Source organism: Vidua chalybeata, chromosome 6, assembly GCF_026979565.1.
Source record: "Vidua chalybeata isolate OUT-0048 chromosome 6, bVidCha1 merged haplotype, whole genome shotgun sequence".
In the NCBI taxonomy this organism is placed as follows: domain Eukaryota; kingdom Metazoa; phylum Chordata; class Aves; order Passeriformes; family Viduidae; genus Vidua; species Vidua chalybeata.
Genome location: NC_071535.1, coordinates 54,396,148 through 54,415,136, shown reverse-complemented (window position 1 = coordinate 54,415,136; position 18,989 = coordinate 54,396,148). Strand labels below are relative to the sequence as shown.

Below are 18,989 nucleotides of genomic sequence, written 5' to 3'. Positions count from 1 at the left end.
ATGCCTTAGTATTATTTACTGGGCTTATAATACTGTGAACTTCCGTGATGTAAGGAAGACCAGAACTTGTAGGAAAGCCCACACATGATTTGGAGGATGCAGCAGGAGACACCTGATTGAAAAGTGGTCTTAATCCTTTTTAATTATTAAGCAATCATGCAGGGAAAAACTAGGTTCTTTTCTAGGTGTTTCAAGCTGATCACCAAAAAATGCCCAAAGCTAATCAAAAGCAGTAACTGCTTTTGAAGTGATTGATGAGATTCAATCCCTTGCTCCCAGTGAGTTTGTTATGCAAGACCCTGATCATCCAAATGCGACTGATCGATGTCGTTAACTCCAGTTAAATACACCTGAAGTTGCACATGAAAATACGTGCAAGATATCATCCTACAAGCCTCTGTATTTTTGTGTAGCTTGTCTATGTGCTCATCCTCACTGAGCTAAGATTGCTTATGAAGAAAAATTTTTTGTGGGAGTGTTTGCAGGAGGGAGATGCAAGTGGAGGGAGATGCAAGTGCAGGGACAAAAGGATGAAAGTGAAAAAGTAGCAAAATATAAAAACAGTATGTGGAAGTTAACCGAAGCTTTGTGTTTCAGAGAAGATGGTCTGGAGGTGGGATTATGTCTTGTTGAATTGTCATTTAATGTCCTGTGGGGGGACAAAAATTACTTTATGAAATTACCAGTTTTCTTTTTGGGAATCTGAGAAAATTCCTTCAACAATTACTTTGGATGTTCACCAGAAAAGTCGGCAGCAATCCCTTTAAATATGTCTGAGATGCAAATACGGTGGAAAACCCCCAAATTTTGGTGTCTTCTTTCCAGGGGCACTCTCTGAGCAAACTCCCTGGGAGGAGCCCACGTGGAAAAAATCCATGCGCAGACCAGAAGAAAATTTCCGTCCGAAGCTTAAATCGGGCGATGCAGTTTTACTTCACCCAGGATTTTTTCCTCCCAGTCTCTTTGTAAGAAGTGGGGACAAACAGGAGCTGGAGAGCGCCCCCAGAGCGGCTCCCCCGAGGCGAGGCAGCCTCATCCCAGGGGCCAGGCTCCATCTAGTGACACGGCCGGGGATGGCCGGGCGGGGATCCAGCCCGGAGCCGCCCCGGGACACCTGCAGCCGCCGGTACCTGGCCGGACCGGGCTCTGCAGGGCCAGGCCGGGCTGTACCAGCGCCGTGTGCGGCCTTATCCCGCCGACTGCCCGGGACCGGGAGCGGCTGTCCCGCTCCTCCAGCGTTCGGCCCCTACCGGAGAGCGAGCCCAGGTTTAGGCAGCAACTCTTTGATTTCTGAAAATGGAAATGAAATACAGGACGGGCAAGGACGAAGGCAGGGGCTGAGCCGCGGCGGGGCGCGGGGCAGCCTCCTGTCACTGGGTGGGCTGGGTACACACACGCCCACCCCCGGTCCCCGTCCCGGCGCTACATCGGGGCTGCTGGACATGCAGTGCCCTGGGACCGCGGCCGGAGCCTCGCAGGAGCAGAGACCTCGGAGATGCGGATGCGGAGGAAGCGACTTTAGGGTGTCACCCGTTTAATATTTTCGGGGGAGTGACCGATCCGGCTATGAAATGGGCTGTATATCGGATGCGGCCGATATCGGATCGATGGAGCTGATAACGGCGAGCTATAAAAGGCCGGGGGGCGGTTGCGGCCGTGCTACAGCCCCGAGGCGCCGCGCCGGGATGGGGCTGCGCCCCGCCGCGCTGGCGCTGCTCGCTCTGGCGGCCGCCGCCGCCTCCGCGCTGCCGCTGCCGCTGCCCGACGCCGGCCCGCACCTCAACTACGGCTGGGGAGAGCCCATCCGGCTGCGGCACCTCTACACCGCCAGCAAGCACGGGCTCTTCAGCTGCTTCCTGCGTATCGGCGCCGACGGCCGGGTGGACGCGGCCGGCAGCCAGAGCCCGCAGAGTGAGTGGCGGCGGAGGGGATGGGGATGGGGATGGGGACGGGGCAGGGCCGGGGCCGCGGGGGTGACACTGCTGTCCCCTCTCTCTGTCTGCCCGCAGGTCTGCTGGAGATCCGCGCCGTGGCCGTGCGCACCGTGGCCATCAAGGGCGTGCAGAGCTCCCGGTACCTGTGCATGGACGAGGCGGGGCGGCTGCACGGGCAGGTGAGCACCCGCGCTGCTGTCCCCGGGGGGATTTTCCGCTCTGGAACAGTGGCGTGGTCTAATAATGGGGTAACAAAGCTTCCAGGTGTCCGCCACCGTCCCTCCCCCACCTCCCCGCCTCTTCTCCCTAGGACTTGCGGTTCTCTGCCCGAAAGGCTGTAGGGATTGTTAGAAGGCAGAAAGGAAACGTCATTTAGAGTAAATGAAGTTTTGCGTGTCCCCTGCCAAAATATACCCAAAGTACAGCCCAGGGCAAAATTGCGTTCAGGTTTAAAATTCTCATCGGTGGGATACTGTGGTTCTGCTGCAGGAATAGATTAAGCTCTGCTGTAGAATATGAGTAATTTCTCACTGTTCTGGCCAGGTATTCTGGGAAAAAAAAAATAAAAAGAGATTGCTCCTTTGGAGAAGAGCTGCAGACAGCTGGCTGCCAGGCATACAACTCCCAGGAACATGGGTTGCCATCTCCTAGGAAGTTGCAGACAAGGATTTTGAGGGAAAGGATGCTTCTCTGCTGCCTCACTTCTGCCCTGCTATAACATGCAGGGGAGTTACATGCCCCTCTGATGCCACTAGATTAGCTTTTTCTCTAGGTTTAGCAACTAGTCATTGACATAAACTCATTTTTAAGGCATGTGAATACATTTTTGACTCTAGAATTTGACAGGTGCAGTTCAGATTTAGTCTGTACAGAAGCCTGAGTTTCACAGAGCGATGGCTTTTCATGATGCCACAGTAAAGATACAGCTTGATTCTTTTTTGATTACTTCAGAAAAAATTCTGCTGATTTTAATCAGGAAAGGACTTGGCCCATTCTCAAAACTCCCAGTATCTTTAATAACAGCAATACTGGTGTTTCTGAATGTGGTTGAAATTAAGAATGCAGAACACAGAATTAAGCCTTTCTTTCTGAATTTCGTTGCTTTTCTGGGCTCAAATCAGTCGAGGCTGAGATGAGGTGCATAGGTTCAGATGATATGGTAGCTCAATTATTAGCTTAATTCTTTAATGCATATCCAAATCAGAGCTTGGATTCTGCTCCCATTGGTGCTACCAGCTGAACTTGAGTAATCACAGAATTTTAAATTGCCTTTCGTATAGCACCATTTTGAAGGCATACACATTGACCGGAACTGCATTTGTTGGTGTAGCATATTAGATGCAGGCTGGGGTTTTATTCTGAAAACACAACAGCGTGTAGCTGTGCTGTCCCACCTCCGTGTTGGGGACACCTGCTGTCACCTCTGTGCTCACAGCCCAGCCAGGCAGCTCTGCAGGTAAATCTTTACCTTATCAGCACCACGCTCAGGACTGGGAGAACAAAAGGGCAAACACGGTGTCTGGGGGCTGAACCTGTGCTCCTGCAGCTTGGCCTGTTTTGACATTGGAAAACTGATGACTGGGGTTGGTTTTTGAATGTGCTGTGTGCTGTAGTCAGTAGTTTAGGGGAAATGCTGAATCTACTGACATACCATGACTCCTTCTGTGGGGAAAAAAAAAAAACCTGGAAATATTTAAAAAGTCTGTTTGGTACTTGTTCAAAAAAACAGACTGGAGACCATCCCAGTGTAGTGAACAGGGAAAGGTATAGCTGAGACACAGAGACTCAATCAATATCTGTTCTTTGTAATGTGCACTTCTTGAGCAAGAATCTTTTTTATTTCATCATCCTTTTTAGTGAGGCTGAGCACTCATAAAGACAGCCAACAATCCAGCCCCAATTTTTTATCATATACACATATTTTTATGAGATATAATGTGTGTGTAAGGATAAATATGACACCATTTTATTTGAAGAAATAATTTTTTAAAATTACTTTATTAATTTAAAACATGCTTTTGAAAGATAACCAAATGCATGCCCTTAATTTTACTCCATGTTACTGAGAGTGTCTGAGAAAGGCTCAAAAGTCTTGAATATGCTCTCTGTTCAGACAGGCAGAACATTCATGTAAGGACATTTCTGTCTCTGCAGACTGAGACATAATCAGCAATTCTCTTTTGTTGACCAAGGTTCAATCACCTGCAGTAGCTGAGACTGAAATAGCAATAGAGTTGTAAGAAACACAGTACTGACAGTACTGATGTAAAGATCTAGAGAGGTCTGACCTGCTGATATGGGTTCAATACACAAATATAATTTTATTTATTTATTTATTTATATTTATAACTTAATATGTTACAGGTATATAATATCTGTAATATCTGTACAGGCCATTGCAAATGTAATCTTACAAATTCATACCTAAGAAAATACATTCTTCTGTACAAAATCCTAACTTGTGCTGGTATTAATTCAACAGTTCTCATGTTAACATGAAAATGACACTTTGTAAAAGGGTCTTTGGCAATTTCAGTAAATTCTGAGTGGAAAAAGGTGGAAATTACCTTTTAGCATTGTTTTACTGATTGGCCACTCTGCCTTTCTACAGACCTGATCCTGAAGCCCTTGCACAGGCAAATCTCTAACAGAGCAGGAGTTATATATTTGGATTAGGATTTATAACTGCAATTAATTCAGCTAAATCAGCTCTGGCATCTGAGACTTTTTTCCCAGTGCTCAGACAGGATAAGTGTGGTGGCTGTGGAGAAGCACATCCCAGGATTCAAAGCTTATTTAATTGGATGGACATAGAAAGAACTTCAGGGGTTCTGGAATAGAATAGAATAGAATAGAATAGAATAGAATAGAATAGAATAGAATAGAATAGAATAGAATAGAATAGAATAGAATAGAATAGAATAGAATAGAATAGGGATTGGGAAAGCCAGGATACCCCCACTGAGGGACTAGGACTTTTCCCATCCGAGGTTTGTTTTGTGGTTGAATACAACCAGCCTGGTGGGCATATTTGTAATTCTCACTATTCCTTGCTTTTCAGCTCAGGTATTCCACTGAAGACTGTTCCTTTGAGGAGGAGATTCGCCCAGACGGCTACAACGTGTATAGATCCAAAAAACACGGAATATCAGTGTCTTTGAGCAGTGCCAAACAAAGACAGCAGTTCAAGGGGAAAGATTTCCTTCCCCTGTCTCACTTCTTGCCCATGATCAACACTGTGCCCATGGAGTCAGCAGACTTTGGTGAATATGGTGATTACAGCCAGGCCTTTGAGCCAGAGGCCTTCTCCTCGCCCCTGGAGACAGACAGCATGGACCCCTTTGGCATCGCCTCCAAACTGTCCCCAGTGAAGAGCCCCAGTTTCCAGAATTGACTGTGCTCCCACACATGTTTTCACAGAAATATTTAAGAGTATTGCAGGGTTTGTAGCTTTTTGTGTAGTGATATTTGGGAACTTTTTTGTGTGTTTGAGCATGGAGCCAGCCTCGTCTTTGTTGTACCTGTAAGAGATGAGTGCCAAGAGGCTGTTCTATAGTCTAAAGAATTGCCTATCCATAGTTATGTTTGGAAAAGAAGAATTAAATGTGAAAAATTTAGCAGCCTTATCAGAATTCCTCCATAGGTGGTGATAAAATAACTGTAGTTTTTCTACGCCAGCTTCACTTCCACATATATTCACCTGTTTTAGCTGCTCATACGAGCAAATGCAGAAAACTTTTTCCTCTTCAGAGACCTCAAACTCAAACACTTGGAGCAAAACTAGATGAAGGAAAACATCCTACCAGATGTAACTTGAGTTAATGCTGCTTCTTAAAAGGCTGCTAACAACATTCTGGGGAAAACTTTCTATGGAAAGCATACTACTGAAAAAACAAATCTGCTTGTATATTGTACTTTTTCTTCCCTTAGAAAATAAGAGAAGAAAGGAAAAAATTTCACACTTCCCTTACTGCTAAGAAGTACTTTGGGAAACTTGATCGTTGATTTCTTTTGTAGGCTAAATTATGTTCTCTGTGGCATCAGAATCAACCAGCAGAGAGTTCTCATTAAAATCAGTGAGGATTCAGTGTGTGGCTGGAAGAGTGCCCAGGGCTAGAATTGATGTTCATCAGGTAGGGAATGAGCAGCTCAAATGAATGTTTAAATGAAGATTCTGTTGTATGTAAGCATGTATATGTCATTAGCAAACAGAGAAAAACACTGAGAACAGATGTATAGGTCAAATCAGTCGTAAAATAGGTTTTTGTGTTTAACCTTTAACCATCAGAAATTCTTTCAAGTCACTTCCAGGCTTGATTCAGCAGCCATGGAAATCAGTGGAGAGATGGTTCAGTGAGTTAAAAGCTGCAGAACTGGGTCAGGATTCTCCTTGCAAGAAGGGATTGTGAGTGCCTCTGGCCAAGGCACTCAATCTCTTCAAGTTCTGTTCTCCCTCTGAAAAGATTCAATAGAGGAATAACCAAGGTGAAGCCAAAGGGGAAAAAAAAAAAGGATGGTTCAGGGATACTACTTGTTTCCAAAGGTTCATTTATAACAGAGATTTCTGTACCAAAAAAAAAAAAAAAAAAAAAAAAAAAAAAAAAAGCTCTACTGGAAATACTGGTGTTCTTCTGACCTAGCACTTCATTGCCAATGCAATATTTATAATTAATTTATTGAATACATACATCTGTTTATTTTGCTACTGTTATTTATGCTCAAAATTCTATTTATATACTTCTGAAGGTGGGTTTTTTAGTTGTAACAAATCTTGTGAAGCTTTATAATCAACAGAATTTTAGCCAACAATAGCCAATTTTTAGCCAATTTTTAAATTTCTGTGCATTATTGTTAGTGTAATGTGTATATTTCCAATAAAAGAGAAAATCATCTTCAACACTGAAATCTGCTTGACTCTTTTGTCTCTCCCTAATTACCATATCCACACATCTTTTAAATACCTCCAGAGATGGTGGAGCCTTTGACACTTCCTTTGACAAAAAAATCCTGTGGGTAGAAGGCTGCTCCCGTTTAAAAATGGAAACCATTCTAACCAGTGCTGCCAGGGAGAAAAGTGGTGAGTTTTGCCTGAAAACGATGTCAGTTTCTGGCAGGAAAAGAGCCCGAATGTTTCCATTTGGAAATGCTGTGAGACACAGGAACAGCAGATTTCTTGGCTGGCAAACATCTCCCATGGTGTTTTCCCATTCTCTTTTGTGCTGAGCCATTGCCACACATCTGAATGGTTCCCACTTCTTGTGTGCTGGAAGAGGTAGTTCTGATTTTCAGGTTGTTTTATTTCAAAGCTTTTCAGATTTCAGGGGGTTTCATTTCTGGTTTTGATCAGTCACTATATTTTCTTTGAACGCTTTTCAAGATCTTTCTTTAAAAAAAAAAACAAAGCAGAAAACAAAATAAAATAAGAATGAACTTTTAAAATTTGGGCAAGAAAAGAAAAGTCACTTTTACTCTTCTGCTAAAAAATTGCACAGATTTGACAGGAAACATGGCAAATAATGGAGTTTGGAGGGTACACAGTTTAATTGAACCAGTGAGAGATTTTTAAAGTGGGTGTAACATTGGCAATATTTCTCAAGGGTGCAAAGACAGGCAACCTTACATTTTGGGAACATCATATTGAGCTCTCTCGTGACCCTATTTGCTAACGCCTTTGGCTTACATTCTTCCACCGGCAGCACGATGATTTTTCCTGCAACAACATGGTTAGAGGTTGGTTCAATATTTATTCAGACAGAGGGAAGAATGCCAGGAGCTAAATTAACCCACACCACTTCCTGGAGTGCTTCAGTTTTCGTTGGAGTTTTCCCATCCCAGCTCTGACCAAATCTGGCTGTTTTGCTTATAAAATCTGACAAGATCTCGACTTGAGGTGGGAGGATTGCTGGGAAATGCTTCCCCTGCCCTGCGACACCTGACTCGGGCAGGAACCGGGTGTGCAAAACCTCCAAAAAGCACCTTTGGTTCTGTGGGAATGTAAACAGCAGCACCACCGGTCAGCACAGGCCTGTCCCCTGCCCATCGGAGCTCCTCAAAGGCAGGGGGACAATGGCGGTGCTTTCATTTGCAACTGCACATTTTACAGCCCTAAAAGGTTTTTAAAGCTCAGGTGTCAAATGTCTCCTTGGGAAGTCTCAGCTGGAAGCTGTGATGTGCAAATACGAGTTGTTGGAAGAGCGGGGAGGCTGCAGGAAAGGAGATACTGTGCGTCTTCATTTCTTTCATTGGAGGAAGTGTAAAAACCCATAAATCAATTCAAAGTCATAGTGTCCACTTTACCTCTGCTCAAATCACTGAAACCCTGTTGGTAGAAAATCTGGGGCCCACTCTTTATACTCTGCCAGTGTACTTTGCATATGAATGGGGAACAACTTGATAAATTAAATAAAATTTCCCTTTTTTACGTCAAAGATATACGTATTCCAACACCAGGGTGGCAGAATAGTGTGAACCAGAGCCACATTTTCATTAAGTATCTGGAAAGAAATAGTATAAGTTAACTTTATAACACGTGATTGTAAATGAATAGAAATGTTTCCTTTGACCAGTGTTGATCTGTAACAACTCGTAAGTATTTTAATAGAGCAGCCTAGAACGGCACGCTACAGTTTGAGTGGGTATTAACATCAAAAATATTTATGTTTTAGAATCATAGACTGGTTTGGGTTGGAATGAACTTTAAAGATAATTTCATTCCAGGGGCAGGGACACCTTTCCATGTTGCTCAGAGCCCCATCCAACCTGGCCTTGGGCACTTTCCAGGGATGGCGCATCCACAGCTTCTCTGGGCAACCTGTGCCAGGGCCGCACCACCCTCACAGGGAAAAACTGTGGGCATACGCACCAAAAATACACTTCTTGAAAGCCACAGATACCAATATGACGTGAGAGAGATGTGCAAACTCTATCATTCCATGACCAGCGACAGGAGCCGAGAGAACGGCCTGAAGCTGCGTGAGGGCAGGCTCAGGTTGGATATCGGGAAAAGGTTCCTCAACCACACGGTGGCCGGGCACTGGAGCAGCCTCCGCACGGCAGCGGTCGCAGCGCCAAGGCTGGCGGAGCTCAGGGAGCGTCTGGACAACCTGCTTTGAGGCAGAGGGTGGGATTTTTGGGACATGGGGCGGGATTTTTGGGACACCGAGGTTTCCCCGTGGACGGCCGCGGCCGGGATGTGTGGCGGTGCTCGGGCGCCCCCTGGTGGCCGCACGCCATAGTGGCGCGGGGGCGCGGCTTCTCAGGAGGGGGCGTGTCCTGATAGCATGAACCACGCCCCCTCCCGCGCGCCGTCCGCTCCCGGCGGGCCTCGCGCCGCCATGGCCGACCTGTTCGATGGGATCGTGATGGCAGAGCAGAGGTGAGGGGACAGAGGGAGCCTGCGGCGGCCCCAGAGCGGCTTCTCGGCAGCGCGGGGCTCCCCTGGGCCTCTGCGTCCCTCTGGGAGCTGCCAGGGAAACGTCAGGGAAAGAAGGCGAGCGCTGAGCCCGAGGAGGCGGGCGGGGAAAAATCGCCTCTCTGCGCGTTCTGAGAGCCTGAGCAGCGCGGAACGGCCTGAAGCTGAGTCGGGGGAGGGCTGGGTTGGATATTAGGGAACGGTCCTTCATCCAGAGGATGGTCGGACGCTGGAACAGGCTGCCGAGGGAATTGGTCTCAGCACAGACGCTGCCAGGCTGGGTTGATGGGCTGAGGCCAGCGGGGTGACGGTCAGCGAGGCCAAGTGCCGGGTCCAGCCCTTGGGCCGCCTCAACCCTCTGCAGCGCTCCGGGATAGTGGGAGAGTTCCTGGAAAGCATCCCAGAGGAAAAGGGCTTCACGGTGCTGGCCAGGAGCTGCTGAACACGAGGCCAGGTGTGCCCAGGTGGTCAAGAAGGACAGTGGCATCCTGGCGTGTGTCAGCAGTAGTGTGGCCAGCAGGACCAGGGCAGTGACCGTCCCCCTGTTCTGGGCACTGCTGAGGCATGACCCACCTGGAATCGTGGGGTCAGTTTTGGGTCCCACACTACAAGAAAGACTTTGAGGTGCTGGAGTGTGTCCAGAGAAGGGAATTGAGCTGGGGCAAGCTCTAGAGCACAAGTCGGATGAGAAGCAGCTGAGGGAGCTGGGGTGGCTCAGCCTGGAGAAAAAGAGGCTCAGGGAGAACCTTCTCTCTCTCTGCAACTCCCTGACAGGAGCCCCCCATATGGGGCCAGACTTTTCTCCCTGGTAACAAGTGACAGGACAAAAGGAAGTGGCCTCGAGCTGCACCAGAGGAGGTTTAAGTTGGACATAAGGAGGAATTCATGGAAAAGGTTGCCAGGCCTTGCCTAGGGAGCTGCTGGAGTCACCATTTCTGGAGGTGTTCAAGGAACAGCCAGATGTAGCACTCAGGGCTCTGGTTCTGGTTGACACAGTGATGATCATCCAAAGGTTGGGCTGGATGGTCTCAGAGGTCTTTCCCAACCAAGACAAGCTTGTGATTCTGGAATTTAAATTGATTTTATGTGATATTTCTAAGCTTTGGAGGCGATGCACGCTTCTGTTGCCTGGAGGCGCTCACGTGCAGTGTGAGCTCGACAGGAGATTAACAGAGCTGTGATTCTGCACTCCCAGGTTCCACGGGGAGGGCTGGACAGGAGATTAACAAAGCTGTTATTCTGCACTCCCAGGTTCCACGGGGAGGGCTGGACAGGAGATTAACAAAGCTGTGATTCTGCACTCCCAGGTTCCACGGGGAGGGCTACCAGGAGGGGCTTGCAGAGGGCAGCCACGCCGGAATAGCTGAGGGCAGGAGGTACGGAGCACTCCACGGAGCCAAGATGGGCTCGGAGGTAAACGGGGAAACTCTTCAGCACTGGAATCTTCTTGTCCTTAGAAAATTACAGCCACATAGAAATTTTTAAGCTGAGGCCTGCTGTGTTTCACTGCTCTGTCTGTGTCCAGGAGGACCCATAAAACTGCTTTAAAGATGCTGTTTTGAGCTGGATAGTTCAGTAGATGCAGTTGTGTTTTGTTTATTTGCTCTATGGAGCTTTGGTAATCTTTTTTCCCAAATTTATGGCTAAAGGTCCCCATGCCCCCAGTACCATCTCCTGTGGCCCAGCATAGTTTGGAAAAGCATGGAATCTTGAGACATAAAGAGGCAGGTCTATGTGTCTTGTGCACTCTTTGTTAATTGTGATACTGTGGGGGTTTGTGGCACTGTTCCTGTTCTGCTCTGTACCATTCCTAGGAATTCAGGGGCTGGAGACTGCTGGGGAGGCACCTCAACTTGTCCCATATGTTCACTCCAGTTTGTCACAACTACAGGATGAGAATGCCAAACAGCAGTCTCCAGAGCGGGATGGTTTGTACAAAATGGTCCTGGGCAGACCATAAGAGAGAATTGCTCTAATCTCCTAATACTGAGAAAGCTCCAGAAGGAGGCAGGATTAGACACATCAAGTGAGAGGGTGGCTTGGGTAACCTTATACTTGTCAGCCTTTCCAGCTTGGAAACATGTTTGTGTACCCAGGATTTAATTTCCTGAAGAGTGAGATACAGTGTAGTGCTTTAATTTTGTTCTACTGTCTATGCTCTGTGTCCTGTGAGGTTTTTTTTCTTTCCCTCATGACTCTTTTAAATTAATTTTAGATTGGTTGCTACCTTGGGTTCGCACTGACATGGCACTGCCTGCTCCAGAAATGCACAGATGAAAAGAACAGGTGAGGTTAAAAATGCTTAAAGTCATTTCACTGTGACTTCCATTCTTCTCTTCGTATCTTTTTTTTTTTTTTTTTTGGTCCCATTTTGATTAATCTGTCTACCAGAATTGCCTTTTTGGCTGCATTTCTTTATTTTGACCGGTCATCTAATCAGATTTTTTGTTGATTCTTGAATATTTCTCAACTTTGGACTGGTAAGTTGAAATGGAAGCCTTAAATCTGTCAGTTATGCTTAATTCCCAATTTGGAATAGTGCCTAGTTTGGATAATTACTTATTTAAGAATATGGAACACACCTGACAATGGGCTGAATGGGAGAAGTTGAATTAAAGAAGGATGGAGGGCTGGGTTTTGTGCTCTGGATTGTTATATATCAGTATAATTTTCATATTGATGGATTGAAAAAACTCCTGTGTGAGGATCATTGGGTTTTCTTTTTATTTGATTCATTTTGTTTTTTCTAGCAAAAAGATAAGGGCTCTGGATTCATTAATAGGGATGATTCAAAAATTCCCATATGAAGACCCCACTTATGATAAGCTGCAAGAAGACCTGGAAAAAATCAGAGGAAAATTTAAACAGGTTTGTAGGATTAAGTTGTAATTTTAGCACATAAATTCATTTTTGAAGATACTTTGTTTCTAAAGGCACTCCAAAATTTGGTGAAGCAGTTATTGTTCCCATTCTGTAATCATAGCAAAATACTTGAAGTGAGATCAATTAAGTGAAAATCTTTGATAGTTGAAAATTTCCCAAGCAATAACAAATGCAAAATAAAGGAAAAAAATATTCTTTAAAAAGCAAGTTAGAAATAATCTTTGACAATTTGAATTACAAGTGTGACCAGAAGAAGGGAAATGGAGCAATTGGGAGTTCTGTTGAACATTCTTCTTGAAAAACAGACCCTTTGAAACACTCCTGTGTATTCTTTTTTAGGTTTGTTCAATGCTAAATATTCAGTCTGATTTTAGAATTGGTAATGAGAGATCTTCACTAACATTTTGAATGCAACAAATGAAGATAAACGTGGATGACCAAAGAAAAAAAAAACATTAAAAGAACAGAACTGGAAAAGTGTCCACCTACTTTTATATTAAAAAAAAATCAAAATAGTGGAGATGTTAAAGGGGAAGTGAAAAATCACTGGACTTGCAATATTATTTAACATTTATAATCTCCAAGTTTTATTTAGGATATTACACACACTAGTGTGTAAATCTGTTAAATAGAAATAATTGTTTTAATTCTTTGCTAGTCTTTTACTGATAATTCCTCAAAAGGAAAACAAGCATTTGCACAGTTTCCTTGTTTAAGGGATGTCTGTTACTTAAAAATCTGTGTATGCAGATCATTCAGTTTACACAATGTGTACATGCTGTGGGTGAAGGAAAATAAAATCAGTTCCCTGCAGACTTTGCAGCAGGAAACATTTTTGTGGGGAGAAGATGGAATGACAAAGGAGGTCAGAATGCAGAGGAGAAGGATGAAGATGGCTGCTCAGAATATGGAGTTTGCACCTGGATTTTCCAATAGTTTTGCAGATTGATGGAGGGAAGGGAGCAAACTCCACAAAATCTAACCCCCTCCGTACAAGTTACCAGTTTAAATGGTGGATGAGATCAACATGACTGCCAGAAGAGTTGTGATTCTCATGGACTGTATTTATTAGTATCTCTTACACAGACCAGCTTTTTATGTGCCAGCCTTGAAAAGTGACCAGTCTGATTCCAAATCAAAGGATGCTGCCAGCTGCATGCATTTAACTGTGTTAGCTGAGAGGAATACCTGGAACAGGCTTTGGTTTGGGCTGCTGGATGTCTTTGCATACCAGTAAGGAATTCCAGAATTCCTTTTATCAGCTGTACACTGTGTGTGTGTGGCTCTGCCTGCATGGCACGGTTCAGCCTCATGAAGACAGATTTGAGATTTTTGGTTTGTTTAACTGTCTTACACATTAATTTTGATACACGCAGGCAGTGTCAGAGCCATCTAGTGGATGTGTGGGATTGTAGGAGCTCACAAATATCTGTGTAGGTGAAATGGTTAAAATAGACAGTACAGAACATACACACTCATGATAATTCTAATTATGTGGAGAATTTCTTTGCAATGAAGGAACACTGAGGTAGGAATTAATTTTTGTTTCCTCATTTGCAAAAATGTCTGTAAAAGCAAGAGCAGGGTTGTGAGAGCTCCAGGTGGAGCATTTGTTTAATAGAAGTGTGTGATACATGAGTGACAAGCCAAGGTGCTGCTCCAGAGATTGTACCAAACACAATTATTTTTGTTCAGCTCAGGAGAGAAAGGGTCTTCGGCAGTCAGGTGGTGACTGTTATTTGGAAAATTGGTTTAGTGGCTAATTTTCTTTTATTGTTTAGTTCTATTTTTAAAAAATTATATTATAGTAAATTATTATATAAATACATGTGTATATACTGAACTGTAAGTATTGTATCAACCAGGATTTCCAGCTGGGATATACCAAGTTTAGGCTTATCTATTAGGTCTTTGATTTTTTAATGAGGTCTTTAATTAAATTTCATTTGTGTGGACACACTGATGGAGTCTCTTTTTCCAAGAGTCTGTGTTTTTCTGAATATTTGCTGTTTCACACCTTGTGTGGGCTTGATTTGGTTTATTAAATGAGGTACAGTTCAAAATTCTGTTGGATGTGCAGTTGTGTGCTTTCTTCAATGCCATTTTTTTTTTGTTTTCTGCGGTGATTTGTGGGGGTTTGTGTCACGTTCAGTGCCGTGGCAGTGGAACATTCCCAGCATTCTGTAGAGGTGTTTTTGTCCCTGATTTACAGCTGTGGTTTTGGTATGCCTGATTTATAGCTCAGGTTACATCAAGAATATTCATTTGTCTTAGGGTCACAAAGATATAGAAAAATACACAACTTTGTACATTATGATACTGGTTATTAATAAAGCAGGACATCGAGATTGTGGCTTGGTGCTGATTGTCCAAGAAGTTTGAAATTTTGCAGAAATAAGACTTAAGAATTTATCTCTGTACTCATTCACCACCCCTACTTAAAGCTCAGTTGTTAGGGAGGAATGTTTGAAACATTTCACTCACCAATTTCTGACTTGCCTGGACTGCATTCTAGCTTGTTTTGTCTCTTCGTGATCATCTCTCAGCTGAGCCTGTGGAATATGGAATTTTATTAAAAGATGGATACACAGCTCATTACTGCTAGGCTGCTGAAGTCATGGAAATCCAGAAGAGTTGTAATTTTCCTTTCTGCAATGTGTGATGAGTACAAGAAATAGTGAATTTTGAGGCATCAGCAGAGAGGTAAACTTTGAATACCATTTGGTAAAGTTCCCAAGCACAATTCTTGTTCTGTCTTCATTACGCAACTTCCTTTCCATTTCTTGTCAGCTGTACTAAAGGTGATCAATTCCAGCACTGAGTGAATATCTATAATCGACAGAAATGGGTAAAATAAATCAGAAAAAAAAAAGAATCTGGGTGTGCAATTGTTTGCTTCAAAACTAACCCAGTAGAGGTACTCTGGCTCATTTGAATCCTGATCTGTTTTTCTAAAATAAGGTTGTGATCATTTCCACATGAGATTAAATTTGGAGTTTTAATTTTCCAATAAATCAGTTTCAACGTTTATATAGGTTTTGGTTTTTGAAGAGATTCAAGAGAGAGTTTGAGCCTGCCCTGTATTTATGAATGCTTATTTACACTTTGGCTGGAAATAAAACTTCCTGCATTGGAATAAAGGGAGATCCATCTGTCAGAAGTCTGCCTGCACCCTAATATCCCACAGTGCTTTAGAGTAAGAACTTAATATTTCTGGTAATGTTTTCTAATTCTTTCTATTCTTGGTGCCTTTTGAATAGTGCCTTTTGCAACTTCTTACAACCATGGCTTCTGGTCTAATTGCAGCCTAAAACTTCAGCTTTCATAGTTTGGCAAGTAACCATGAAGATTCTCATTTTACAGTCTGCCAGAGTTGTTTTTTTAATGGATAAAGTTGTGACAGTACACATTCCCACAGAAGTGGATGTATCACCAGGGAAAAAGGGGATTTGGGAGGTGTGAGAGGAGTTCAGCAGGTTCCCAGTTGCAAGTTCTGGTGTCTGGGACTGATGTGTAAAGGCCAACTGGAGCAAAACACTGCTGAAGCACTTCAGTGTGTCCCAGGGTTTGGACCTGCAGGACCAGCCTAGCCTGAGGAGATAATAAAAATAATAATAAAAGCTCTGTGTGCTATTTTGTAAGCTTGCACAGTCAGTTCATTTGTAGCTAACCTGAATATCTCTTTGACATTACACTGGGAATGCTCCCACCTTAATCACTGGATTATTCCCTAAGTGTGGTAATTAAATTTTTTCAGCATTTTTCGTGCTAGAATTCTGTAGTACTACTTATCAAATACTGCACTACTGTGTGGAAGTAGACATGGTCACGAAGCTCATCTGAAACGTGGGAGACTTCCTAAATCCATGGAATATATGAAAAGTGAAAAAAACTCAGACATTGTTTCACTTGATTCCAAAGCAGCTTGCTGCACAATGTTTTAAATTATTTTATCCTATTCTATAACCATAACTAATTGAGCACTAGTGCAGCATTCTGTGTATCTGATTTTGGGGAGATTTCTGAATAGGAATTAAGAAATGGCATAAAACTTTTGCCTTAGAAAAATTAGAAAGCTACACAATTCTAGTGCAGAATTTGTTAGGGTGACATCTGAAATAGTGCCCTCCTGGCTGATAGAATTTAACTGATACTTGTTCCTAATAAAATCATGGAGTTTTATTTTAGGAAAATGTTCAGCAGAAAGGAGGTTGATTATTCAGTCCCTGCATTCTGACTGTGCATCAGACAGAATCAGCTCTGCATTTGTCACTGTCTTCCCTTTCTGATTTTAACTCCCTATTTTGCTGCTTTATCTCAACACTTCTTAACTTCCAGCATCTTCCCCAGCATATTCTGGGGAATAATCAACACTATGGGGAATCTTTCTTGATAGTAGGAACTGTGAGTCAGCAACCCTTTAATTTTTTTAGTTGCAGCTATTGTTCCAGCAGCAAGCTTTGCTGCTATTGTCCACTGTTTGTCCAGCTCACGTTTACTGGACTGTGGGAACGGATTAGGGTTTCATGGCTTTTTTTTTCTTCTTGCATAAACTCTTGATCAAAGACATTCCTTGGATGACAAAACACTGTATACTGTGTCACACAGCCCTGACCAGACTGCACGAACAGTAGTTTAAAAACACATGCCTACATTGTTCTCTAAACTGGCCTGCTTTTTTTTTTTTTTTTTGCAATGTATGTGCAGACATTGAATTTTTGAGACCCCGTTTACCTCTGTTAAAAACACACACATATACAGAAGTTATTGTTAATAAGCACTTGACAGTTTCTGAAATACAAGTTAAAAAGCAAATTACTCTAAGAACAGACAGAACAGAATGTCATTTCTTAGCAGAGCTAGGAGTTGTATCTGCAGTGTATCTCCTTCCTGAGGAGACCTTGGTGGTGGGGCAGGTAGTACACTGGAAGCCTAAACCCACATGGATTATGGCATCATTTGATGTGTCACAGCCAGAACACCTGAGTAGGGTAGAGAATGATTGGAGCACAGTTTGGGACTGCATTAACCTACTTCACCATAAGTACGTTGTTAGAACCACATTTTGAGAACCTGGCTTATTATAGTTTTATGTCTTGGTCTTCTTTTAAGTTCTCTTATGTATTAGGAGGAGGACAAATTTCAGGAAATTCCAGTAACATCGTTATTCCTCAAACTAATGAGAAAGAAAAAAAAAAGGTGTTAGCAAGCATGGAGACACTTTTTCAAGGAGCCTTGCCTTGTGATTTGCCTGAAATACTCCTTCAGCAGAAACATGGAGGAAAGAGACTTCTGAAGACATGTTGAGGAGGTTTACAGAGGGATTTAAAAACATGGGAGGGCTGAATTTTGGTGGTTGGAAAGCTGTTTGTGAAGGAGAGAAACAATGTTCCATAAACATGAGGCTTTGCATTGTCTGGCTCTGCAACACTGTTGAGCACTGTCATGCAGAAGTGAAGGCAAATGAAACTTCTTTCACTGACATTGGAAAGTCATATCCATAAGGGAAGAACCCTTCTGATCCTTTGCAGTCCAAGGGTCTCCATGGAAAGAGAAACCTAAAAAATATGTGGCTAGCAGATGTGTTGTCTAAAAGGAATTAAATGGTCAGAGTGAGTGACTGTAATGGCTACAGAAATACTAAGTCAAACCCACAAAATAAATGTATTGCACTTAGAAGAAATAATGTTTACTTATGAGTAAATAATTTATGATGTCTTCTGGAAATTTAACAGCATACATTGGCTGAAGCTTTGCTCTTCATATTTAAAATAGCCAAATGTAAAGAACTTTGGTCTGTGGGTGTTCAGGGAGGAAAGAAAGCTGTTCAAAAATAATACCCTGTGAACAATCTGGAGTGATACAATCTAATAAAGGGGAGAAATGAAACATCAAAAAGCTCAATTGCCCGTTGCAGACAGTTTGCCATCAGAGGGTGGCTCAGGACACCAGGTCACTGCCTCAGGCTGGCTCAGGGGTGTTGTCACAATGCCCTGCTGGTGCTTTCATGGGCCTTGGGTGAGGATCTGCCCCTCTCAGCCCAGCCCCTTGGAGACTGCTGCTAATGCTACAAATCACATCCCAGCCACAAACAGCCACAAATGTGCTGGCTGTCACGGGAGACCAGGCATCTGTGGAATATGGCTTGTGAGGGAATTAAGCTGTGTCACAGGGATGCCATTAAGCCAGGTGGGGTGGATGAAACAAAACTACTCGGCAACATAGAATCTAAAATTTATTTATTCAGCAGGGAAGGGTGAGTGGATGGTAATTTCCATTCTGTGATGCACACACTACAAGCACAGCTCAGAGCTCTAGACCTCTGTTCTCCACATGGATCCAGAGGAAGATTCCTTCTCTGGCCAGTCCATGTGTCGGGTCCTGCCTTGGAGCTTGGCCCCTGCATGTCACAATCCCTCCTTTGGTTCAGCATTCCTGGTGCTGTAGAGATCCGTACCTGTGAATTCCCTGAAATATGAGACTTTTTAATACCTGGTCTTCACACAGGCAGAAAGGAGGACAGGTCTAGGTAAGGCTCTGCAGGTACTATAGGATCACCAAGGAACTATTTCTGGTTTCACTCTTAAATGTTTATGACAATCAAAAAGTAAATGGATAACTTTTGCCTTCCTCCTACATTTGGGCCTGCTTGGCCATAAAGAACAAAATCAGAAGTCTGGCAAATGTCCCATTATCAGTGCAATCCCATTGACTAATTTGCAATCCTTCTCATCACTTGATTGGAATATGGTGTGGGACTC

The 18,989-nt window shown here is 43.6% G+C and overlaps 2 protein-coding genes across 2 annotated transcripts; both read left to right on the top strand.

Annotated features, from left to right (window-relative positions):
* The first annotated feature begins 1,685 nt into the window (after positions 1-1,685).
* FGF19 (fibroblast growth factor 19) lies at positions 1,686-5,544 on the top strand. The gene is made up of 3 exons (XM_053946490.1): positions 1,686-1,911; positions 2,010-2,113; positions 4,996-5,544. Exons 1-3 carry the CDS (start codon positions 1,686-1,688, stop codon positions 5,326-5,328), a joined length of 663 nt encoding a protein of 220 aa, XP_053802465.1. The 3' UTR covers positions 5,329-5,544.
* Positions 5,545-9,243: 3,699 nt separating this feature from the next.
* LTO1 (LTO1 maturation factor of ABCE1) lies at positions 9,244-14,294 on the top strand. Its single transcript, XM_053946491.1, has 5 exons — positions 9,244-9,309; positions 10,653-10,758; positions 11,561-11,631; positions 12,096-12,213; positions 12,568-14,294. The coding sequence occupies exons 1-5, from the start codon at positions 9,269-9,271 to the stop codon at positions 12,634-12,636; spliced, it is 405 nt and encodes a 134-aa protein (XP_053802466.1). The 5' UTR covers positions 9,244-9,268; the 3' UTR covers positions 12,637-14,294.
* The last annotated feature ends 4,695 nt before the right edge of the window (positions 14,295-18,989 follow it).